Raw genomic sequence first — 22,126 nt, forward strand, 5'->3', positions numbered from 1 at the left:
AATGGCTACACAAGATGCAAAGTAATAGAAAATGGGGCCCAATATTCTTCAAATCTGATCCATGAAATAATGGTGCTTGCATACATTCAGTTCTTTGTCTCTCTTACCTTAGGACTAATTCACATTAGTGGTGATGTTATCACCTATTGGAAACTAGGCTGGAAACACATATACTATAAGCCCCAAAACCACTAGCAGCTGGTGACACACTTCTGCCATTATTGACCTGTAGTGCATTTGGACCAGTGACCTAAAGGGAAAGGGTCTATATCCAATTACCAGTTGCTTGAGCCATTCTAAAGTCACTTATACATGTTCTCTCATACTCTTTGAATTATAATTCATCAGATAGCTATAGGTCAAGTTCATGAGGCATCAATCTAAATACATGCCATAAAAGGTAATGTGAAGTTACCAGCCAGAGTACCACAAATGAATGACATTAAACCAGCTGAGCTGGTCCAAAGCAGCATAGCTTGTTGATTAAATGAAATTATGGTAATTTACACTAATCGAGGATCAGTCAGTCCTCTGTGTCTAATGCTCTAATTCTTTTAAATAAATTGCTATGGTTTTCTTTGCAAAGATGAACCAGTTTAAATAAATGCTCACCACCACTCTAATGCACCACAACTTGCATACATATAACAGACTGAAACACAGTTTAGTCATATGCTACTTCCTGTGCTGGTTGATTAATATCAGAAGCTAGGACGTGATTGCCTAAACGATTTTCAGATACTCAATTAACGGGTTTCCTGTACCTTTGCTACAATTCATGAAGAAAATGAAAGCCTTTAAAAAAAAAAATCTACCACCACAAGCAAAGATAATTTTGTCTAGTGGACCACCCTAAACATAGTGGAAATTATCTTGAAGCCAACATATGATTTTCCATCGATAACATCAGCTTTTCACTGAGTCCCAGTTTAAAAATATTAAACATTTCATACAAAATGCTGAATGTCTTCAATTTTCATTTGACTTCAGAAGACGTTAAGGCCATACATCTTAAATTGACCCTTTATTCTGTTCATAAGCATTTTAAGCTAGAGGAACGGAGGCCCATTTGGCTAGTAAGAAATCACAGCAGTTAACAGTAGAATTTATCCTGCAGGGAGGGAGTGCCCTATTGTCTCTCGAGTTCAGACTAGGCACACAGACCATCTTGTAGGATTAGGTCCCTGATCTGTACGTCCTACTCAGGGAAAGAGTCCCAGTGAAATCAGTGGAGTTACCCCAGGGGTGAATTTGTCTCCATTGCAGTCGAGTCCCATGGCTACAGCTGATTCTGCATCAAAAGAAGTGCAGGACCAAGTCTTTCACATACCAAATACACTAAGATACTAGTGATCTTCACAGCCCATCCCCATCACACGCATCATTCCAGGCTGTTATATGCTAAACCATGAAATCCCGAAGAAAAAAAATTGATGAAATCTAATGGGTTCAGAATCTCATCTAATGGAAGTTCATTTTCCTTTCAAGTTAGGATGACACCAGAAATGCAAGTAAAGCTGAATGAGTATGAACTTTGTGAAAAGCTGTGAAAATGGCACATGACTGCCATTTAGAAGTTTAAAACATTTAAATTAATATTGATTTCCCACCCTCCCCAATTATTTTTAAACTACATCTGCTCCCACTTCATTCCAGTGACAAAATATATTTTTTCACAAACAAGATTCTAGGTCAGATCATCATAAGTGACAAATATGAAAGACATTTCCAAGTGGAGCTGTGAACAGATCCAAAAATCCTATAATTCTGAATTTGTTTGCCCAAAATACCCTGTTAAACAAATCATTAATAGCTTTACTTTTGGCATAACGAAAGAATAAGTGGCCAACATAGAAGTGTTGCTACCATTGTGGCTATTTTAATACTTTTCAGAGTCAGTCTATTACTGAATGGTTTCTGCAAGAGGAAATGTTTAAAAGGCAGGAAAAAAATCTGATAATCTCAGACTTGAAAAATCATCATTAGATTAATAAAGCATATTTAGAGGAAGGGAGAGTAATCTGAGATGCATATAAATATGAAAGAAATCTTTTTTAAATGTTGTAGGGCTCATGGCAAGGAGCACGTCAAGAGCCAAAAACTTTAAATATCACAATGTCTCCTTACATCCCACATATTAACACAGCCACTCTCCATTGTCCAAGATATAGCACCACATCAATACCATCCAGGTTTTAAAACATTTTATTTGCATATTAAAAAAATTGTGCATTCCAATAATTAAAATCATTTGAACAAAAAAAATGGCACTCAATTAACTGCATTTTACAGCTCGCAGGACCTTGGTACAGCTTTGCATTTATTCGTGTGTTACTAGTTTACTGTAGTCCCACCCAAGTTCTTCTTTCATCAACATGCAAGCTCTTTCATGCCACCAAGACCAAACCCAGACAGGCAGATAGATGGAAAGGCAGCGCCTTCATTCAGTGTCAGTAGTTCTCTCTATTCTTTTGATGTGACAGGGGCAGTACAGTCATTTAAACTTTATCCAACCTCTTTGCATCTTACAAAGTTAACAGCTAAAAGAAGTAAAATAAGAAGGCAATGCTTGTGGAATGTACAGTGCATAATTTGGAAGGGCAGATTTCATTACGATTCACCCGCTTGCTTCTCCTGTTCAATTGCTGAAAGAGGAAAAAAAAAGAAAGATTTAAAAATAAAGATGAAGTACTGTACTTTTTAAAAAAAAGTTAAATTTTTATGGAACATAGAAATCAAAAGGTAAACTAGATTTATAATCTGGTAGAAAATTATAATAATTGTAAAATTTACTATGTTACACTTGCAGTGGTTCATATAAAATGTATATTATATACAGAGTAATCATACATTTAATATAATGTATGTGTATATAATGTCTACCAGTCTTAATAGAGGGGAAGAATTTTTGCCTTGCCCTCTTAAAACTGTATATACACTTACTTTCTTTTGAAGGCAGTGGGTTTTTCTCTTGCGTTTCTGTTTTCTTCAATTTAGACTTGTCAAACTTCTCAATTTCAGCCATATCTGGTTTGTCGGACATTTTTGCAGATTAATCTGTAGGTGGAAGGGAAAGACAGTTAAGACTCCACCTTTTATTCTGAAATGCATTACTCGCTTGATCTCCAGCCAGCTGCCCCGCCTCCCTTCTCTCTTTAAATGGCACGTAATAGCCTCTTTCTTGTAAGGAGAGCTATAGTCAGTGAAATAAAAATTGTCCCCTTACAGTGGGGTGAAATGATATAGCTAGATTTGCACAAGGCTGATTAAGGAGTGGAAACAAAAAAAAAAAAATCAATGCAGAAAATACAGTGAAGATTTAATCCATTATCAAAAACAATTGCCTATTGTTGAGATTGCTTTCTTTAAAAAGAAAAAAAAAAAGCCTCTTCAGTGTTTGCACGCTGTTCTGAAGAGAACAATAGAGAGGATGGTGCATGGGGGAGGCTATTGTCTTTAAAAAAAAAAAAAAAAAAAAAGATTTGAGATGCCCATTGAAAATATGAAATAATGCCAGTGCCAAGCAGAACAGCTAGACTATGCTAATCACATCCTCCATCTTGGTGTCTGTCTGTCTGCTCTGTCTCTCCTTAGCCCATTTGGATGCAGTCCCGCATTCTTTTCCCCTCACAAAGAACTGCTGCAGCTGCAGTCTGAGGAAGCCCAAACCACCGCCCAGTTGCTGTTTGCTGCCTCTCTCCTTCTCAGCACTGCAGTCGCAGATACAGCGCTGCCTGGACTGAAACAAAGATTTGCGTGTAGCTCACACACCCCGTTTTCAGCAGCTAAACGTTTCAATCATACAGCCTCCCCCTTGCTCTCCCTTCCCAGGATTGGGAGTAGGAGATTTTTTTAGCACACATCTGCTCGTAGTAAGATTCCCTTCTCAGCTGAAGGGTTGGAACACGTAGAACAACAACAAAAGTCGCCTGTTGTTGGCTCGTAGATACGAAATAATCAATTAGTAACGAAAGAGATGCCAGCTTCTTTTTGTCAAGCCAGAACAAAGGAAATCGAGGGAGCTTCCCGCTTTCTTTACTCGGGCTCGCATTTCACATTTGCGCTCAATCTGTCCAACTTTACACCACTAGACTGAAGCACTAGCTCACACTTAAAATCTCTTGAGTGCCCTTGAAAGCAACAGGATTGTTCCAGCCTGAAATTTAGCAACAAAAGCAAAGGGTGTTGAAGAATGACCCGGGATACAAATCCACACTCATGAGCACAGACACGGAGAAACGCATGCTAATAAAAGGGGAGAGAGGAAAGACCATAGTTGAAATATAAATTGTATCCTCACCACTGACGCTGTACACAGACGTAACTCTGATCTTTGCAGCTGCTGCTCTGGACTGTATAAAGCGCTTGCTCTGCTTGAGCAGTTATATCCTCACTTCTATGCAAATGCTAGTGATGTCATCGTCGTCATCTTAACCCTTTTACTCCACTCCCAGTCCCTTACTTCCTTAAATATTATCAATTATTATTATCATCATTATTATTTATACCATGCTAAAAATGCAAAAGTCTTCAAATAGGCCCCCTTTGGAAAGCATGATTTCTGTAGACAGCTGTTCCTGAAAAGAATGTTAGGGAATTCTGTGGGTAAGAATCATACTAAAGTCATATAAGCACAGGGAAAGGCCTGTGTAGCTGCTAGGACATAACAGGCATCCTCCCTCCGCCCCACAAGAAGGGGGGGGAATATGTAGAAGAAGAAAAAAACACAAGGGGATTCTATCTTTGTGGACCTAACGTAAAGATGGAAGGGGGGAAGGTGAAATTGCAATGTATGGTTCCTCTTCATGTTGAGGTGAAAGGAATTTCCCCTTGTATTTGTGTTTGCAATCATTATTGTGGCTCAATGTCTTCTGGCCCCTAAACACTGTCTGACATCAGGTTATTGCATTTGGTGCTAGTAACCCAACCACAGCGGAGGAAAAAATCCCATTTTAAAATCAGTCTAGTTAGAACGATACCTTTTTAACAGATGATAACTCTGGTCCTATTATGCCAAGCCTTATTAAGCAGAAATCTCAGTTGAAATTAATGGAAAGTTTTGCTTAACAAAATCAATGGCAGCAATATACTGGCTCCAGAAAATAGCATAACAAAGTGCTTATTGTTTGTAATTGCTTCTTTTCTTTGTTCTTTTTGACTTCCTCTTAGTGTGTCTGGAGGCCTCGGGAGGGTCCAGTGATAGCTGTTTCTTGTATTTTGCAGAGAAATTGCAGCCATATTGTGGTGACCATGTTGTGCTGCATTTCCAAAACCCTAGTATACCCACTTTTTTGCTCAGACGTGTGGATCTCTTCTCTTTTTGTTCAGCAATAGGGTCTTCCTGCTCACGTTAGCCAAATTTCCTCACTTACAAAATCTCATCTTGATCAGACAGAAGGCCCCCCTGCTGTCCTTGCGTTTGTGCTGCGACTGAAAGAAAGAAATCATATAGGCAGGCTTTCTCACTGCTTCTGCAGACAATAGCTCTGAGGAGACCCCGGCTTGCCCCACTCCACCCCTAGCTCCTTTCAGTACAGCTGGGTTATCACAAACCATACATCTCCCTGAGTGCTTAAAATTCTGATTCATCGGAGTCGGCAGGCACACAGAGATATGACGATACAAACAGGATTTCCACAATACTCTAGGCCAATACTCTAGGTAGCGGAGGCCTGGGACCACTACTTGCTGTTTCAAGCTCCCCTGCACAGTGTACAAGCAGCACAGCCGAAGGAGAAATTGATTCCTTTGCAAGAACACTAGGGTCTAGATGTATGGGTGATTTTTGGATATGGCAGAGGAGAGGATGGACAGAACGTTGTTTCTCTTAGTCTGCAGAATTGGACAATGAGCCAAGCTATCCATGCAAAATTCACAGAAGGGAAAAATATTCAGTTCAGGTTCTGAGCTTTAACTAGCAAAGATCCCTTCCATTGTCTCCTGGAGAATGCAGGTGGGACAAAGTCACCAGTCATACTAGGAGCAAGGTTGGTGGAGGCCTGCATTGTGTATGTGGAAATGAGTTTCATCTTCACTGATTCTGGGACATCTGTATGAAGACCCATGCAGTCCACTGTATAGCTCATTGGCCCCATGCCCTGGCAACATGTGCATGTGTGTGCATGTGTGTGAGCAAGCACATGCGTGTGTGCACGTGTGTGTATGTGCATGCATGTATTTGAAGTCAACATTCCCAAGAAACATTAATTTACAGTAGAAATTATGAATAAATCTCTGCCAGTTCCTGAGGAGAACCATAGCTTTCCTTCCCCTATTACCAGGCAGGCTCCATGAAATCCAGAGTCTTCATTTTATAGGGAGAGGTCCAGGCCCCAGTAGAGTCCCAGAAAGTGTGTCACAGACCTCACTGGGATCAAGATTTTACTCAGATTGTTCACGAAGAGGGGCATTCCTGTGCAAGAGTCAATAAATTTTTTCCATGGTCTGGGTCACAAGACCAAAGGCCGAAAGAAGTCTTTGGAAAAGAAACGGAAAAGAACGTACAGTACTAAAGTCTCCAGAGACATTATTGGGACATAGATGTTTATTTATAGCTTTTCATAATAAGAGTGTTAAAAAGATCCTGGAATATTTTTTTTATTAAACACAGAGTCACTTTGCTAACATGTGAGCAAGATGTACAGGGTAACACGGCTATTCCACTGCTTCCAAATTATGTGACTGTTGAATTTGTAAATCTGAATAGTTAAAATATTCCAGTTATTGGCCTACCTTTTTCTACAGTGTGTTGAGTCCATCATGGCTCGAAAGCACTGAAATCCTGGGCAGTGGGTGAACTGCTGGCTTGGGGAGGACAATCTCCCAGCTTCTTCCATCCTTCCATGCTCACCAGAGCCCAGCCCCCTCCCACTTTGTGGCTGCTGGCTCCTATAGGCTAGCACATCCCCTAGAGTGCCAGGGAGTTGGGCAGCACAGCCAGTGTTCCAGGTCCTGGTCCTCCCCAGTGTTGGAGCATTGGGGGGTTCAGGCTATGTGGCCCCAACCCCCCTGACATAGGACTGTGTTATTGCAGGGCAATATGGCCCCAGCCTTCCTGGCTCCAGAGTGTGGAGAGGCCAGGCAGCCAGCCACAAAGGGGGAGCGCTCCAGAAACAGTAGAAGGACTGGGGGGGGGAGGGCCTAATGCGGGCAGGCCATACTTGTCTGTTTGGGGAGGGTTAGCCTCCCCGTACCTCTGATATCTACCGCCCATGAAATGAAATGAATGTTACTGGAGAGTTGAGTGCAAATCTTTCTAAAACATTTCCTGAGCGGGCGGCCTACTTCTTCAATTGATAGCTCCTGCAAACATTTATGCTGGTGGTTATCTATAAGTACGTGAGCCCTGGTCTACACTAGGGAGTTATTTCGAAATACCCCCTCCCCCTCTTATTTCGAAATAATAATAAGAGCATCCACACTACCAAGCCTGTTATTTTGAAATAACAGGCTGGTTATTTCAAAATCTGCACTTCTGCTTTTCTGGGGGAAAAGCTTATTTCTAAATAATTATTTCGGGAGTTATTATTTCAAATTTAGTTTTTTGAAATAATTTCCTAGTGTAGATATGCCCTGACTGATCTCATTGTACTCTCATTGACTTCAGTGGGAATACTCATGTACTTAGAGTTAGGCATGTGAATGTTTATAGCAGGGGTGGGGAACCTCAGGCCTGGGGACCAGATGTGGCCCCTGTCTTGCCTGCATCCAGCCCCTGAGGCTCAGGACTTCCCCCTAGCATTGGGGAGCCTGCACTGATGCTCCAAACCCACTCACCACTGTTCCCTCTAAGCTATGCAGTAGCACAGCTTAGAGGGAACACGGCCTGCTGTCCCACCATGGATCTGGGGCACACAAAATCTACTCCCCTGGGCACCCCTAAGCTCTGGTGTGTGAAGGGAACGTAGGGAGTGTCTTTCTCCTTCTCAGTCAAGGGCCACGTCAGTGAGGGTTTGGTTATGTTTTTTCCTTCTCACTGGTGTGTGGCCCCTAACTGATTTTTCTGTGGATCAGCGGCCCCGACCCAAAAAAGTTTCCGCTGGTTGACAAGATTTGGGTTTATATTTCTAAAAGTAGTTAGCCCAGTGATAGATGCCTCATCTTTTGCTTCTTAGTCTGGAACAGATCAGTGAGCTCCATCGATTTCTGTGGCAATTTACACCCACTGACTCTCTAGCCCAAATTTAGATTCAGTTACCAAATGCCTGAGCCATGATAAGGCTTTAGTGTTTCAGCTGCTACTTGCCACCCTTCCTAGTCCCGCCTGCTCCCATGCACTCAGGCTGAGATATTTTAGAGTCTATTCCTATCTAAATACAGAAAGTATTTTTCGTAATACACTTATGATCTGATCCTGACACTCTTCTCTCGTTGAAGTGAATATGCTTTTTGAGTAATGACAGGAAATAAACCGGAAGTAATTTCTGACTGTAAATATGTATTTACAGAGCATATTTTATTAGTGATGGGAGTTACAGAATGTTTGTACCTTAGTGCCTTCCTTTCTAACTATATTATGGCTGGGAGAAAGGTGCTTGATTATCCTGTACTAATCCTCTACAAAATACTCCTGGGGATAGCAAACGTCAAAGTGCACTTGAAGGTAACAATGCAGATTCATCAATAGACCATCTTGGAGACAGTATATATTGGAGACCTGGCTTAGAAATTCTCATTCAGATACTGGTGATCTGTTAAATTTTTCATGACTTCATTAGGTTTTGTCATCAATTTCTTTTCCTGATTTTTAAAAAAATGTAAATCAATACATCTTAAGTGAGGTAATGCCTATTGGACATGTATTCTGGTAGCTGTTTGCGTGTTAAAGGCATGCACTTTTCCATACATTAGACAGGAGTGGGCTTCATGCTAATTTAGTCTTCTGTAACAAAAAGTGATTGAATAAAAACATAGTGAGGTACAAATCCTGTCTCATGTTATTGCTAGTTTTAACAGGACAAATAGTGAATGCTAATTATTATACAGAGCCCTTATGTATCATTTTACAGGTCCAAGGCTTTGTACAAAAAAAATGTCACACAAATATTAACATCCTTTTTGAGGTAAATATTGCCCCCATTTTGCAGACTGGGAAACAGAAGTACTAAAAGACTTGCTCTGGGCAAAGCAGCAAGGGCTCAGTATGAAATCCACTGAAATCAATGCAGGTATCTCTACTTGGGAGTATGTCACTTCAATGGGTGTTGGATCAGGCCCCAGTCAGTGGTAGTCAGAGGAGTGATTAAAATTCAAGACTTCCAATCGTGTACTAATTCCTCCAGACTGTGTCTGAGTTAATTAAAACACAGATGTAATTATAGTAAAAATGAGCAATGAAAAATATCTATGTAACACAGTAGCAAAGATTAATTCCCTTATCATTTAGTCTGCTATAATGGAAAGAGTGCTCATTGACACAATAAATAAGTGAATGGGTAAAAACAAAATCTGCATATAAGTTTTTCCATGATCGGGCAAGCAAACTTAGAGAAAAGTAAAAAATTGATTGGTTGTCTATGATTTGAATTTTACACGAGAAACCTTATTTTCAGATGATTTTCATTGTCAGAAAATTTTCTCGCTGCAGTTTGCAAAAATAGTTACATAGAACCAGGAGTTGGTAATGAGAAGTGAAAGTGTAAATGAGAGGATGCTCACATGTTGCAGTTTCTTAAGGCTCTGTTGGCTCCCTGTTTGCTGACACCATTATTTTGCTATTATGATATAATTGAATAAAGCTCTTAACTACAACTATTTTTGCATTATCTTCCACTGTTGCCTCCTTCAGATGGATAGAAAGCAGTACTAATTGGATTCACAAATAACGACATCACCTTTTTATTGGGCTAGATCAGTGGTTCCCAACCTGTGGTCTGCAGACCCCTGGTGGTCTGCAACAATACAGCAGGAGATCTGTGGATAGTTTAAAAATAAGGAATCAGGCCCACTGTGGTGGGCCGGATCCTTTCTTTTCTTTTCTTTTCTTTTCTTTTCTTTTCTTTTCTTTTCTTTGTCCGTGAAATTTTAATAGATTGAAAAGGGGTCCAAATACTCAAAAATGTTGGGAACCACTGGTGCTTACCCACACTGCTTTGCTCTGTCAACTGGGGACATTTCAGTGTGGCCATGAAATGTCAAAATTGGGAAGCAGAAAAAACATATTGACTGGTTTTTACTTCTGTTGACTTTTTGTATGTCAACAGCACGTTTGCCCCCAAACCTTCCTGATATAGCCTGAGATTCATCTCTTGGGCTATGTCTACACTCGTGGCTTCTTGTGCGAGTAATATGCAAAGGACGCTAAGTGTGGAATATTGCCGAGCCTCATTTGCATACCTAACGAGCCATCATTTTTTTCAGAAGAGGCTCTTGCGCAAGAAGGAGCGTCTACACTGCCCCTTCTTGCGCAAGAAAAACCCTCTTGCGCAATGCCTGAAAAGAATGTGTTCTTCCTGAAAAGTAATAGGTGTAATATTCCACACTTAGCGTCCTTTGCATATTACTTGCACAAGAAGCGGTGAGTGGAGACATAGCCTTGGAGTTCAGAGGCTTCCATAGGCTCTCATGGAGGGAGGAGGCTTCGGAGGCTTCCTTCTGCACCAGGGCAGCTGTGTCTGGGTTTGCTTCCTTCCTAGGGGTGGTGAGTTATATGGATCCATGATGCCTGTGCTCCATAAATATTCAGGGCCTGGGGCCCCAGCTCCACTAATATTCAGGGACGGGTTTCTGCCCTGGACTCACTCAGGCAAGTTGGGGCAATAGGTATCTCCTGATCCAGCATGCTGCCCTTAAGAGATTTAAAAGGGACCCAGGGCTCCCAGCCACTAACACCACTATTGGCAGCACAGAAAAGCTATAACTGCTTCCAGCCTGCCCTCACTCCACACTTTTCCTGAAGGTGGCTAGCGCATCCCTGTGACCCCTGGCATGCTGCCCTCACCCCAGACACCAGCTCTGCAGCTCTCATTTGCCAGCAATAGGTAAACCCCTAATGTAATATGCACAAATAACCATACAAAGAAGTTGTTTAGAACACAAGCCATTGTTGACACTCTGCACTGCACACAGTCTAAATCAAAGGGCGGAGGGTAAGGAGACACTGAACTGTAGTTTTCACCTTCTGATTGAAATTAGTTCTCACATTTTGCAGTCACGCACACTGCAGAGGGAAAGAAAGGTTGCTTGAGTGCTACATTTCCAGTTCTCTATAGCTATTAAAGTGGAGTTATTCAAATGACTTGCCTTAACTGTCCAGCGTAGTTTTCTTTTTAATAGGCATTGAGCTTGATTCTCATTATACCAATTTAAGTGAGGAGTGCCAGTGGAGGTGCAAAGGCAATGTGAGATCAAGCCATGGGGGCGGAGGAAAGAGGAAGTTCAATGTTTCTTTACTGTTGTTATCATTAATTATTATTTTTTTAGTCCATACATTTAAGATTTTGTAGATTTTGGCTGGAAAATGTTATTGCCTGAAGTGTTTGTAAATACTCAGATTCAAAGGTACCTGGAAACTGTGTAGTTTTGGTATGCAAAGAATAGTAAACAGCCGGAAGATCTCCTGTTAAGTGGTTCTTCTCTTTCAGTTTATGAGCGTGAATATGCTGCTTTGGAAAGTATTGGTATTAATGCAGGGATTCTCAAACTAGGGTCAGGGCTCTTCAGGGGTGCATGTTGTCAGCCTCCACCCCAAACCACGCTTTGTGTTCAGCATTTATAATGGTGTGGAATATATAAAAAGGTGTTTTTATTGTATAAGAGGGGGGTCACACTTAGAGGCTTGCTATGTGAAAAGGGTCACAAGGACACAAGTTTGAGAACTGCTGGTACAGTGCATGAAGATTTGTGCAGACTTTACCACACAGCTCTCTGCTAATGCACCTCAGTCCTAACTAACAGGGCTGCCGCTCTAAGACTTTTTAACAATATGCTTGCAAGGCCTCTTCTGGGTTGTGACTGCTAATCCTATCAGGTGTATGTGTCAACACAGACTACAATTAGAATTCCGAGGCAAATGAAATGTGAGTACATAAAACATATAGAGCAAGGGTGGGGAAGTGAGAGAGATTGAGCTTCTGTGTGACCATTGAATATGGTTCCCTATCTATGTAAAGATAAAGCTGACTTTGGCTCCAAAATACCATGGCCTCTTTTATTGAACATCTAAACAAACCAATATATGTTAATGACAGGAAGGTTATTCTTATCCCAACCCCGGGGGAATGTCCAAAATTAACACAGGGAAAGAAACAATAGCCAGAGGCTCTAGATGGATTTCAGTGGGAGTTAGGTATCTAAATACCTTTGCGGATATGGATCTACATGCATATGTGGTCCTAACTAGTACAATGAGATTAAAATAGCACCACCTCTTGTACTATGGGCTTCCCAAGCCTCATACATTTGCCATCTAGTTTTACTCACCCTGTGGTGTAATCCTGATTCTTCAGATATTATTAGTATTTGTTTTATAGCAAGTTGCAAACATAATAACAGGGTGTATAGGGTAAACTAGAGGGGGAGTTTGCATAAATAGAGTCCAAGGGGTTGTAGCGTGCCTCCAGCAAACACAGTTTAGGTTTTTAAGTAGATTTCTTGAGGAGAGGTGCAGGCTGGGAGGGGACTCGACTTTGGCACCCCAGTCAGGAGTTAGAAAAGTGTGTAGTTTGGAATAGGATCATAGAGTTGTTTCTTGGAACTGGCATGTGTTAGGTCCCCATGTTTATCTTTCAAGCCAGAGGGTTTTCATGATGTTACAGCAAGAATGCAGTCAAAGATGCCTGATGGGACGGATAACTGTTTAGCAAAGCCACAATTGTGTTTGTTTGGGTTTCTTTTTCTTTTTCTTTTTTTTTTTTTTTTTTAGGGTATGGATAATTTTCTTTAAGGTGGGGGAGAAATTTTGCATGAGCTCAAGATTGGCATGTGCCTTTGAAGTTGTACAAGTCTAGTGTTTTCAAACAGCACTGAAGATTGTTTGTCACTGAGGAGGGAGGGGAAAAGAAAAGAGAATGACATTGTTCTGCAAAAAGTACTTTTTTAAAACAGAGCTATCGTTTCTACTTATTCATGCAGCACAATAAGAGCCAGTGCCAGAGGTTAGAGATTGTGAATACTTGTGACTTTTATTTTTAAAAACTTCCTGTTAGAGAAGTAAACCTAAACATGAAAACACTGTGAAGGGAACTTGTTCCTGATGACAAAAAGTTGGGGAAGGGAAAGAGAGGCCTTCTGTTTTATTTCTCCCTCAGCATTTCTGTAGGTTCATCCTTCCCTGGGCATATATTCACAGGGTTACATGCAATTAAGGGAGAACATCTCTATTTGCAAGCATTAGCTCAATCTGGTGCGTCTCCTTTGTAGTGGTGTTGCTTCCTGCCGTCTCTGTTATTCATATTATTAGTCGATACAGTTTCATTTATATCCAAATGAAGCAAATAGCCCATTTCCTTGTGCTTATCTCGTGTCTCCGGTCCCTGCCCTGTTGTGAACTACAGGGTGATGAGGGCCAAAGGTTGAGTGACACCTCAGAATTGGATTAAGCCATTGGGAGTGTTTTCTGGGGTGTATTGCAATTTTTAGGAAATTATCATATACACACTTTAAAAATAATTAACATATACTGAGAGCAATTGGTAGCAATATGCCAGCCACTCAGAAAGCTTCATTTGTGTTTATAGGCAGAATGCCCTTTTATAACTGAACCTAGTAGCACAGATAAAAATATGTAGGCTCCAATTTTGAAGTCAAAGGGACTTTTGTCACTGATAGCAGTAAGAACAGGATACTTTGTATTTGTTTTATTTGTCAGTTGTACATTAATGTACAGAATTTACTGAATGGAACATTTCCTAACTTGGATTTACACCATCTAGCTCTTTGGCTGATTAGTCTCATATACTAATGAGCCTCAGAATCTGGGATGAGAAATAGGATTAAAAGTCTAGATTGAATTATAATGGAAAGTTCAATGTTTCTTTGCCCTTGAATCCAGATACTTAAAGCCCATTGTATTGTTCAGTTGAAATTCTGTGCAGTAACAAAATACAGGACTATGTAGCACTTTAAAGACTAACAAGATGGTTTATTAGATGATGAGCTTTCGTGGGCCAGACCCACTTCCTCAGATCTGAGGAAGTGGGTCTGGCCCACGAAAGCTCATCATCTAATAAACCATCTTGTTAGTCTTTAAAGTGCTACATAGTCCTGTATTTTGTTTCAGCTACACTAGACTAACACGGCTACATTTCTATCACTATTGTGCAGTAACAACAAACTGCTGCCACCAATAGGCTGGGATTTGTATTGGCACATAACATCCAAAATACTTGTAATAATGTCTATAGCTTTAAAAATGTGTGTTTGTAAAGTCAAGCACTTAAATTCATGTTTCGGCATCTAAGTCTTATTTAGGTGTCCAAATATGGATCTGTAGAACTAACCTGACACATCAACGTTTGAAAATGTTGGCCAGGGATTACAGATTGTAATGACTAGCTGTTGTTATCAGGTGGCATCAACTGACATATACTGCAGTAGTTAAATGGATTGTTTTAATGGGCACCAGGAGTCCTTTTGGAGCCATTCTCTTCTGAGTGTAACAGACTCAAGTCACCTTTTGCTTATTTTGGTGTTAATCCATTGGGCTTGATGCTCATTTACTTTGGCAACCTGTAGTTATTTATACCAGTGCGAAGTCAGTATAAAATCTTATCGTCCTGATTTGTTTGTGTATAACACGTACCTCATACTTCACAGACTCTGTGCACTCATATCAATGAGCACACAAAGTGCAGGGCAATGCAGAACAATGCCGACTTGGAGTTATTCTTGATTTAAACAGCACTAAGTGAAAGACAAATTAGCCCCAGTGACTAGAACTGATGAAAACAAATCCCTGCTCTTGCCCAGCCTATCACAGAGTTTCACACACTTGGCTAATATTGAATGTTTATTCAAGAGCTACTGTTAGCCTACTTTTGTCAATTTTATCAAAACAATATACTTTTTAGAAATAAATATAACTTTGAATTTAACCAGTTATCCTGTGCTTTCCAGAATTGTTGGAATAGGGCAGGGTTGGTTTCTCATATCCTGGAGCTCATTACTTGTGGACTGATACTCTTAAAACAGTTTAATCTCTGTTTGTTTTGTTTAGTTTAGTTTTTATGCAGAAGCTCTTAAATGGCTTCTCTTCATAAGGAGAATTTTTTTTGGATGAAATGTATGCAGTGCTTAGTCCTTTTCAATAATGAGAAGATTTATAAGAGCTCTTTCTCCTGTCAAAAAATATTGGTATGAACTGAGCCACATGCTGCTAAAATGAGCCCAAACGCCAGTATTCAGGCCGGCTTCACATCTGTAAATATTGTCGCTGCAAATTGGAGAAAGTAGGGCTTGTTTATGTGATGTGGCAGTGCACACCAAAGGGGTATAAACTGTAGAGCACTCTTAATTCACTGCACTGTAACTGTTTAGCTCCTGCTGATGCACTTGAAAAGGTAACTAGTGCACACTGATGTAGTCCCATTTGAAACAGCACTAGATTAACACACACAAGAAACCATTTAGAGTGTGTCCGAAGAAGGGAGCAGTTAGAATGCAACACCTTAAGCGCTCTATAATTTACCCCCTCTGATGTGGATTGCATAAAGAAGCCCTCCCTGAGTTTTGTCACAAGTTCATGCAGGCTGCAAGGGACTGAGGAAGTAGCATGTTTTTCCCCATGAGGAAGAACCCTCATGCTGTTCTTGACAGCCTCCCTCTGGCTGACGTGTAAAATAGCATTAATGAGCATTAATACAACACTCCTGTGGCAGGGGGATTGCTACGATTTGGGAACTGTGTAGGACATGGTAGATGTAAATAAGGGAATCTAAAATGCTCTCTCCTTTATTCCCTAAAATGGGACAACTAAAAATATCAAATAGCTCTTTCCAGAATCCAGCTGATTAAATGAGATTTTAATCAGTCCAGGAACTTAATTGTATGAACAGTAAGATAAGAATGTTATGTCAATTTCTGTGACTATTAATAATCCCAAGAAAAACTGCATATGAGGCAGAGGATTGCTTTAGTGTTCTGATCAAAAGCCTTTCTTCACCAACTGAACTTGACTATCTACGTGACTGCTATCCTTTACTCCAAAGGATACATTCAGAAGACCAAAATGTATGTCTTTTGAGAACTTTTGGATACCAGAAATTCTTTGTTCTGTGTACCCTGTCAAAAAGTAGAAAGTAGCTCTGAATTCGATACTGCACATGAAAAAGATACCACATTACACAGGTTGATACTTTAGAATTTACTAAATCACTTCTCAAGAACTTTATTTGAATCATATGGATAATTTATTCTACAACAACTCTTCTAGGATAACTCCCCATGAAAATACTCTTATTCCGGAAGAAAGAGTGAATATTTTGAGTTATCTTATGAATCAAGCTAAAACAAGGAAAGGCACTCTTATTCTATAGTAAGAACATCCCCCTGGGGAGGCATCTAGATAGTTATTGCAGAACAGTATATTCTACAATAGTAGTCTGGTCAATTGTCAAGACTAGACAGGTTTTTAGCACTTGAGAATAGTTTGGTTTTTGATGTTCTGAGATCACAACCTATCATGCTGACCAAAAGTGTCTCGTTGTTTCCTTGTATTCCCCCATCTGTCTGTCTTTATCCATCTGTCAGAAATTAATATGTCACAAGAGGAGGCGGCATGAGAACAAAGCAATAATTTAAATTACAATAAATCACTCTATCTTACTCACAAACGCTTGGAAGGAGCTGAGATGCTAACAAAACCAGACAGTCTCCTTATAAGTCAACTCCTGTATCAGAGGACTGATAGATAGATAGTGCTGCATCTGCTTCCAAAGTTAAGATATTGAGAGTGATTCTGGGAACTGTAGACCAGTGAGTCTTACTTCAAGACCAGGTACATTAGATGAAACAGTAATCAAAACAGAGTTATAAAACCTGTTCATGTAATATATGATAAATCATTGTAGCTTCTTGAAAATAAAATCATGTCTTTCCCCCAACCCATTAGAATAATACAGTCAGTAGAAGAGTGGATAAAAGAGAATGGGTAACTTAATTTATTGGGATGGTCTAATGGCAAGACTCTATTGTGGAAACTAAGTAATGGCCACAATGAGATAAAAATACTGTCATGGATTATAACCTGGTTAAGAAGAAAAAGAAATCAGAGTAAAAATAAATGGTCACTTTCACCAGGTTAACAGTAAGGTGTCAGAAAGCCCTGTGCCATCACATAAATAACTTGAGATCCCCATCCCCCATCCGTTTGCTATTGACTTATGGTATGAAGCATGAGACTTTATATTCCTTCAAATAAAAAAGTATCCTAATGTAACCGTGCATGCTCTCATTAGTCATATAAATATTTAATTCTTTTGTGAATACTACTAAGCTCTTCATCTCCGCTATATCTTTGGGAATGAGCTCTGCAACTCAATTATTTGTTTTATAAAAATATACTTTTAGCACTTGTAAGTTTGTTGCCTTTCAATTTCATTGAATGGACCTTTGCTGTATAACGAAACAGGGTAAACGGAAGTCCCTGATTAGCTTTTGTATATCATTCATTGTTTTTGTATACCTCTGTCACATCCGCTTTCACTCATCTTCACGCTAAGCTACTCCCAGTCTTTTCATGCTTCCTTGGCATAAATATTTTCCCATGAATCTTGGAACCACTTCAGTTTTTGATATATTAACTGGCTCCATTTATTGCCATACACATAAACAGAGAGAATGAGATGTGATGACCAGAACTTTCAGTTACACTAAGACTACTATGAGTCTTGCGTCTCAAACCTAGATCCACATGGTCCCTGTGGGTCATCACTCAACAACCCTCCACTCCATGACTTGCTGGCATCAGCTAGCACTGGGACTCCTTGAAGCTCAGCTGAGCTGAAAGACTGCACTCCTGAAGCCCAACCGGTAGAGCACTGGACTTCTTGATTGGCCCACTCCCTCTGCTGAAGGCAGAAGGGGAAGTGAGAAGTAGTTTGTACTAATGGGGTCCACCCGGTTTTGGACTGCTCAGTGCTCATCCAGCACTACGAGCTCCCGTCTCCTACCTTGATCTACTGACTCTGCCTGATTGCTGGTATCTAACTCTTGGTTTCTGAGCTCTGTCTCAGCTCCTGACCCTGACCTCCCTGTTCCCCCACTCAGCCTGATTCCTGTTATGTGATTTTCAGTTCCTGGCCTCAGCGCATGACCTCTTGGTTCTGAATTGAACGGGCAGTGAGTGAAGGTAGGGCTGGGGAAAGCAAGACCCCAGCCCTGCCTCCATCTCTGCTCCTTCTGCTCAGACCCCACCTCCATTGGAGTCAAGCTCCCTCCCCCCACAGCACCATGGGGAGCACAGGAATGGCAGGCAGTGTGCGGTACAAGCCTCTCCAGACCCGGGGCTCGGGAAGGGCAGGTGCTCAGGGGGAACACTCTTGTGCTTTCAAATAAAAACACTCTCCTCTGATCCTTGATGACTCATATTGTGCCCATTTGGCCAAGGCTGCCAAGGAAACTCCACTGGGGCAGAGTGATGAACTGGCCTACGGGGTCTAGATGCGTTAACTGACCTCTCTACTCCTTGCTGTAGGTAATAAGTTACAGGAGGGAGGAAAACAAAGGTCTCTACAGCCCCTTGTGGTGGCTCCTATAAATCCAGGGTACCATCTTGTCTGTAGCATTACCTCAGCATCTCTTCCACCCACTGAAACTATATAGATGGATCTGGCTTGTCAACAGTTCACTTCTAAGAAAAGGAAAAACAGCACCACAGTCACCACATATGCTTCTTGTGCAGCAAACCTGGCCACATCATTTCTGCCTTTCCCATATAAGCTTACAGGTAATCTAGAGGCAGCAGGCTTGCTGAAATTTTGGTGGTACCCAGAATGCCCAGAACCAGGGGCGGATATAGGGCAGGGCGAGCGGGCCGCATGCGCCGTGGCAAAGGAGGGCTCCGCAAAATTGTGCTGTCCTGGGTCCCGCAAAATGGTCATCTGCCCCTGCCCAGAGCCCAAGCCCCTCCCCTGTCCAAACTCCCCCACCACCTGCCTAATGATCTGGAGGGAATTTCTTTATCAGGCTTTCTGCTCCTGATGCAGTTAAAAATGCAATTACTATTTGAGTTTTTGGCTAACTGTTCTTGAAATTGTTTTGGCCTTCCTAATGAAGTATAAAAATATAGTTTGCCAGAATTTAGGGCCCTTTCTATTTTCCTCACTAGGATTTAACTTACATTTTTCAAACAATGCCTTTTTATTTTTCACTGGTTCTTTTACTTGGTTGTTAACAGGGCCGGCCCACAACATTTTGGCACCTGAGGCAGGGAGCTCAAATGACACCCCCATGCCCTCTCACTGCACCAGCAGCAGACACAATTTTTTACACTCTGGGTCCTAGTGGCACCCCCTGCCCACAGTCTGGCACCTGAGGCAGCCGCTTCAGTTCGCCTCATGGTAAGGCCAGCCCTGGTTGTTAAGCCCTGGTGGCACTTTTTCGGTTCTCTTATTATTTTTTCTTAATTTGGGGCATATATTTAAGTTAAGCCTCTATTATGGTGTCTTGGAAAAGTTTCCATGCAGCTTGCAAGGATTTTGCTTTTAACACTGTATCTTTTAATTTCTGTTTAACTAACCTCCTCATTTTGTGTAGTTTATCTTTCTGATGATCCAGGTAGTTGCCCTTTAAAATATTAATAATATTGTACAGGGTGTACTTCGAAAATCTGGGACTCTCTGGTCCGGCAACATCTGTGGTCCGGCAGAACCTTGGATGCTCCTGGAACAGGGAGTCCAGGAGCCTAAGGCCAGCTGGATGGGACATCAGAGTTGGCCACCCAGTTGGGGACAGTGCAGGACTGAGGCTGGAGCCTTCTAGCAGCCCTCAGGAGTGCAAGGCTATGGTTCTTTGGAGCCTCACGGCTTCCCCTGATTGTGGGGGCCAGGTTGGGGCTGCACAGGGCCAGAGCTGGAGCTCCGCAGCTTTCCCCAGCTGCGCAGAGCCAGGACTGAGGTTCCATGGGGACAGAGTCAGAGCCCCAACTCTGTGGATGCTCCTGCAGCTCCCATGAACAGAGCCCTGCAGCAGGAGCCGGTGCCTGTACCACCCAGAGAGCCAGCAGTAGCTGGGCAAGCAGCCCAGCCAGGTTGAGGAGGGAGGGTGAGACAGGGTTGCCTGTTGGGGCAACCTGCCCATAGTGACTGACGGGGTTGGAAGCCGGTGGCCGGAGACCTCCCCTGGTCCAGCAAATTCTCTTGTTCAGGACTGGTCAGGTCCCAACGATGCTGGATCAGGGAGGTCCAACCTGTATTAGATCTGTGTCTTGCTTATATAGTATTTGTCTTTGAATTAGAAACCATTACTTTTTATGTGGGCAAGGAAAAATTATGACAATAGTATGTAAAATAGCGTTCCTTAAGTTTTAGCCTTTGTCCTATAGTGCTGTGTCAAACTGGGCCTGGGGCATTGACCAACTCACTCCTACCCTATATCAGTCAGAGAAGTGAAGGAGATTGAAATGATATGGTTATATAGACTGGTACATCAAAGATAGCCCTTGGCTTGTGCAATCAAAACTGCATTCGAGAAAGAAAGATGCTGTGAGTTTTCAATTAATGTGTAATGGAAAGGAATGAAAGGTGAAGGAGCTTTTGTTAATGGAGAAGAAATGAGGTCCCAGGTGAGGCTGATCAGCCTGCTCTAGAATACTGATCACTTCTTTTGCCCAAATCCCAGGGATGCTGTAAAATGACTTTTATGTAAATGTGAATTTAGGGTCACTTTCCCACAAGCTATTAAAGAGTTTAAAATGAATATATCTCCTGTCACTTGTTTGCAATGGTGTTGTAGTCATGTTTGTCCCGACCCCTGTGGGTACATCTGCACATTAGTGCGTACCTCGAAATAAGCTATGCAATTTGAGCTACGCAAATTGCATATCTTATTTCAAAATAGCACTCTCTACAGAGTGCTAATTTCGAAATAAACCACTATTTTGGATTCTTCCTTAATCCTCATACAACGACGTTTACAGGAAGCCAGAATAAGAAGCCTGTTATTTCAAATGTGTTTCAAAATAACGGGTGTGCTGTTAAGACGTACAGAACGCTATTTCGGGATAATGGATATTATCCTGAAAGAGCACCGTTCTGTAGACTTACCCCCAGAGACAAAGTGTGTGAGGTAATAATTTTAGTAACAAGATGGTCCAATAAAAGATGATACTTCATCCGCTTTGTCTCTCACATTGCACCATTATCATTACTGACTAATCTCAGTATGCCTGTGAGCATTTACAAATAAATTAGCGGTATGACATGCTTAGTTCTCTGTGGCTGGGAGTTACGAGGGACTAGTTTTCTTAGAAGTATGAAAGATTCTCCTTTTCTTTCAGGCCCAAGCACTAATGAATCGACCATAAAGTATGATGAAAACCACATAGTTAAGAAGTTAGAACAGGGTGCTACTGTTTTCCTCCTGCAACTTGCTGTTTCACCACTGAAGGGTGAAAGGTTTTTTGTTTTTGACAACCACTTATCAGAAAGGACCTCATATAATCAGTTAAAGACATGGGAGGCCATTTGCAAAGTGATTTGGAGCCTGAGTCCCATTTTTAGCACTTAGGAGCTAAGTTCCATTACAGTTCATCCAAGCTCCTGATTGCCTAAATCACTTTTGAAAATGGCATTTCAGTGGCTAAGACACTAAGATGCTTTTGAAAATTATGCCTGTGACCATTTGGCTGACTGATGAGGATTCCAACTAGGAACAGGCAGTCTCAGGCAGTGCCTACTTCCGTTGTCTGTATGCCTAGAAAACAACCACTGGATTAATAGGAGTTCTGTGCATGAGTAGGCCCTTTAAGCACCAGTTATGATTAGCAAAAATATAAGAGCTATAACAAGAGCCTTTTGTTAAAACCAGAGCGGTTCCACGGGACAAAGTGAAGGCAAGTTTCCATGAGCCTGAGCTGTGTTGCATGAGGGCTTGCTGGAAATTAGACCCTGATCCCATCATTCCAGGAGGAGTAACAGGTAATTCGAACTAAGGAGTAACAGGTAATTCGAATTACCGTTTAACTGCTGCA

The 22,126-nt window shown here is 41.4% G+C and overlaps 1 protein-coding gene across 1 annotated transcript; it reads right to left on the bottom strand.

Moving 5' to 3' along the window:
* Positions 1 to 2,189: 2,189 nt before the first annotated feature.
* Positions 2,190 to 4,455, bottom strand: TMSB4X (thymosin beta 4 X-linked). Its single transcript, XM_006122795.3, has 3 exons — positions 4,301 to 4,455; positions 2,944 to 3,057; positions 2,190 to 2,645 (listed from the first exon to the last, which is right to left on the bottom strand). The coding sequence occupies exons 2-3, from the start codon at positions 3,041 to 3,043 to the stop codon at positions 2,611 to 2,613; spliced, it is 135 nt and encodes a 44-aa protein (XP_006122857.1). The 5' UTR covers positions 3,044 to 3,057; positions 4,301 to 4,455; the 3' UTR covers positions 2,190 to 2,610.
* Positions 4,456 to 22,126: the final 17,671 nt, after the last annotated feature.

Source organism: Pelodiscus sinensis, chromosome 1, assembly GCF_049634645.1.
Source record: "Pelodiscus sinensis isolate JC-2024 chromosome 1, ASM4963464v1, whole genome shotgun sequence".
NCBI lineage: Eukaryota > Metazoa > Chordata > Testudines > Trionychidae > Pelodiscus > Pelodiscus sinensis.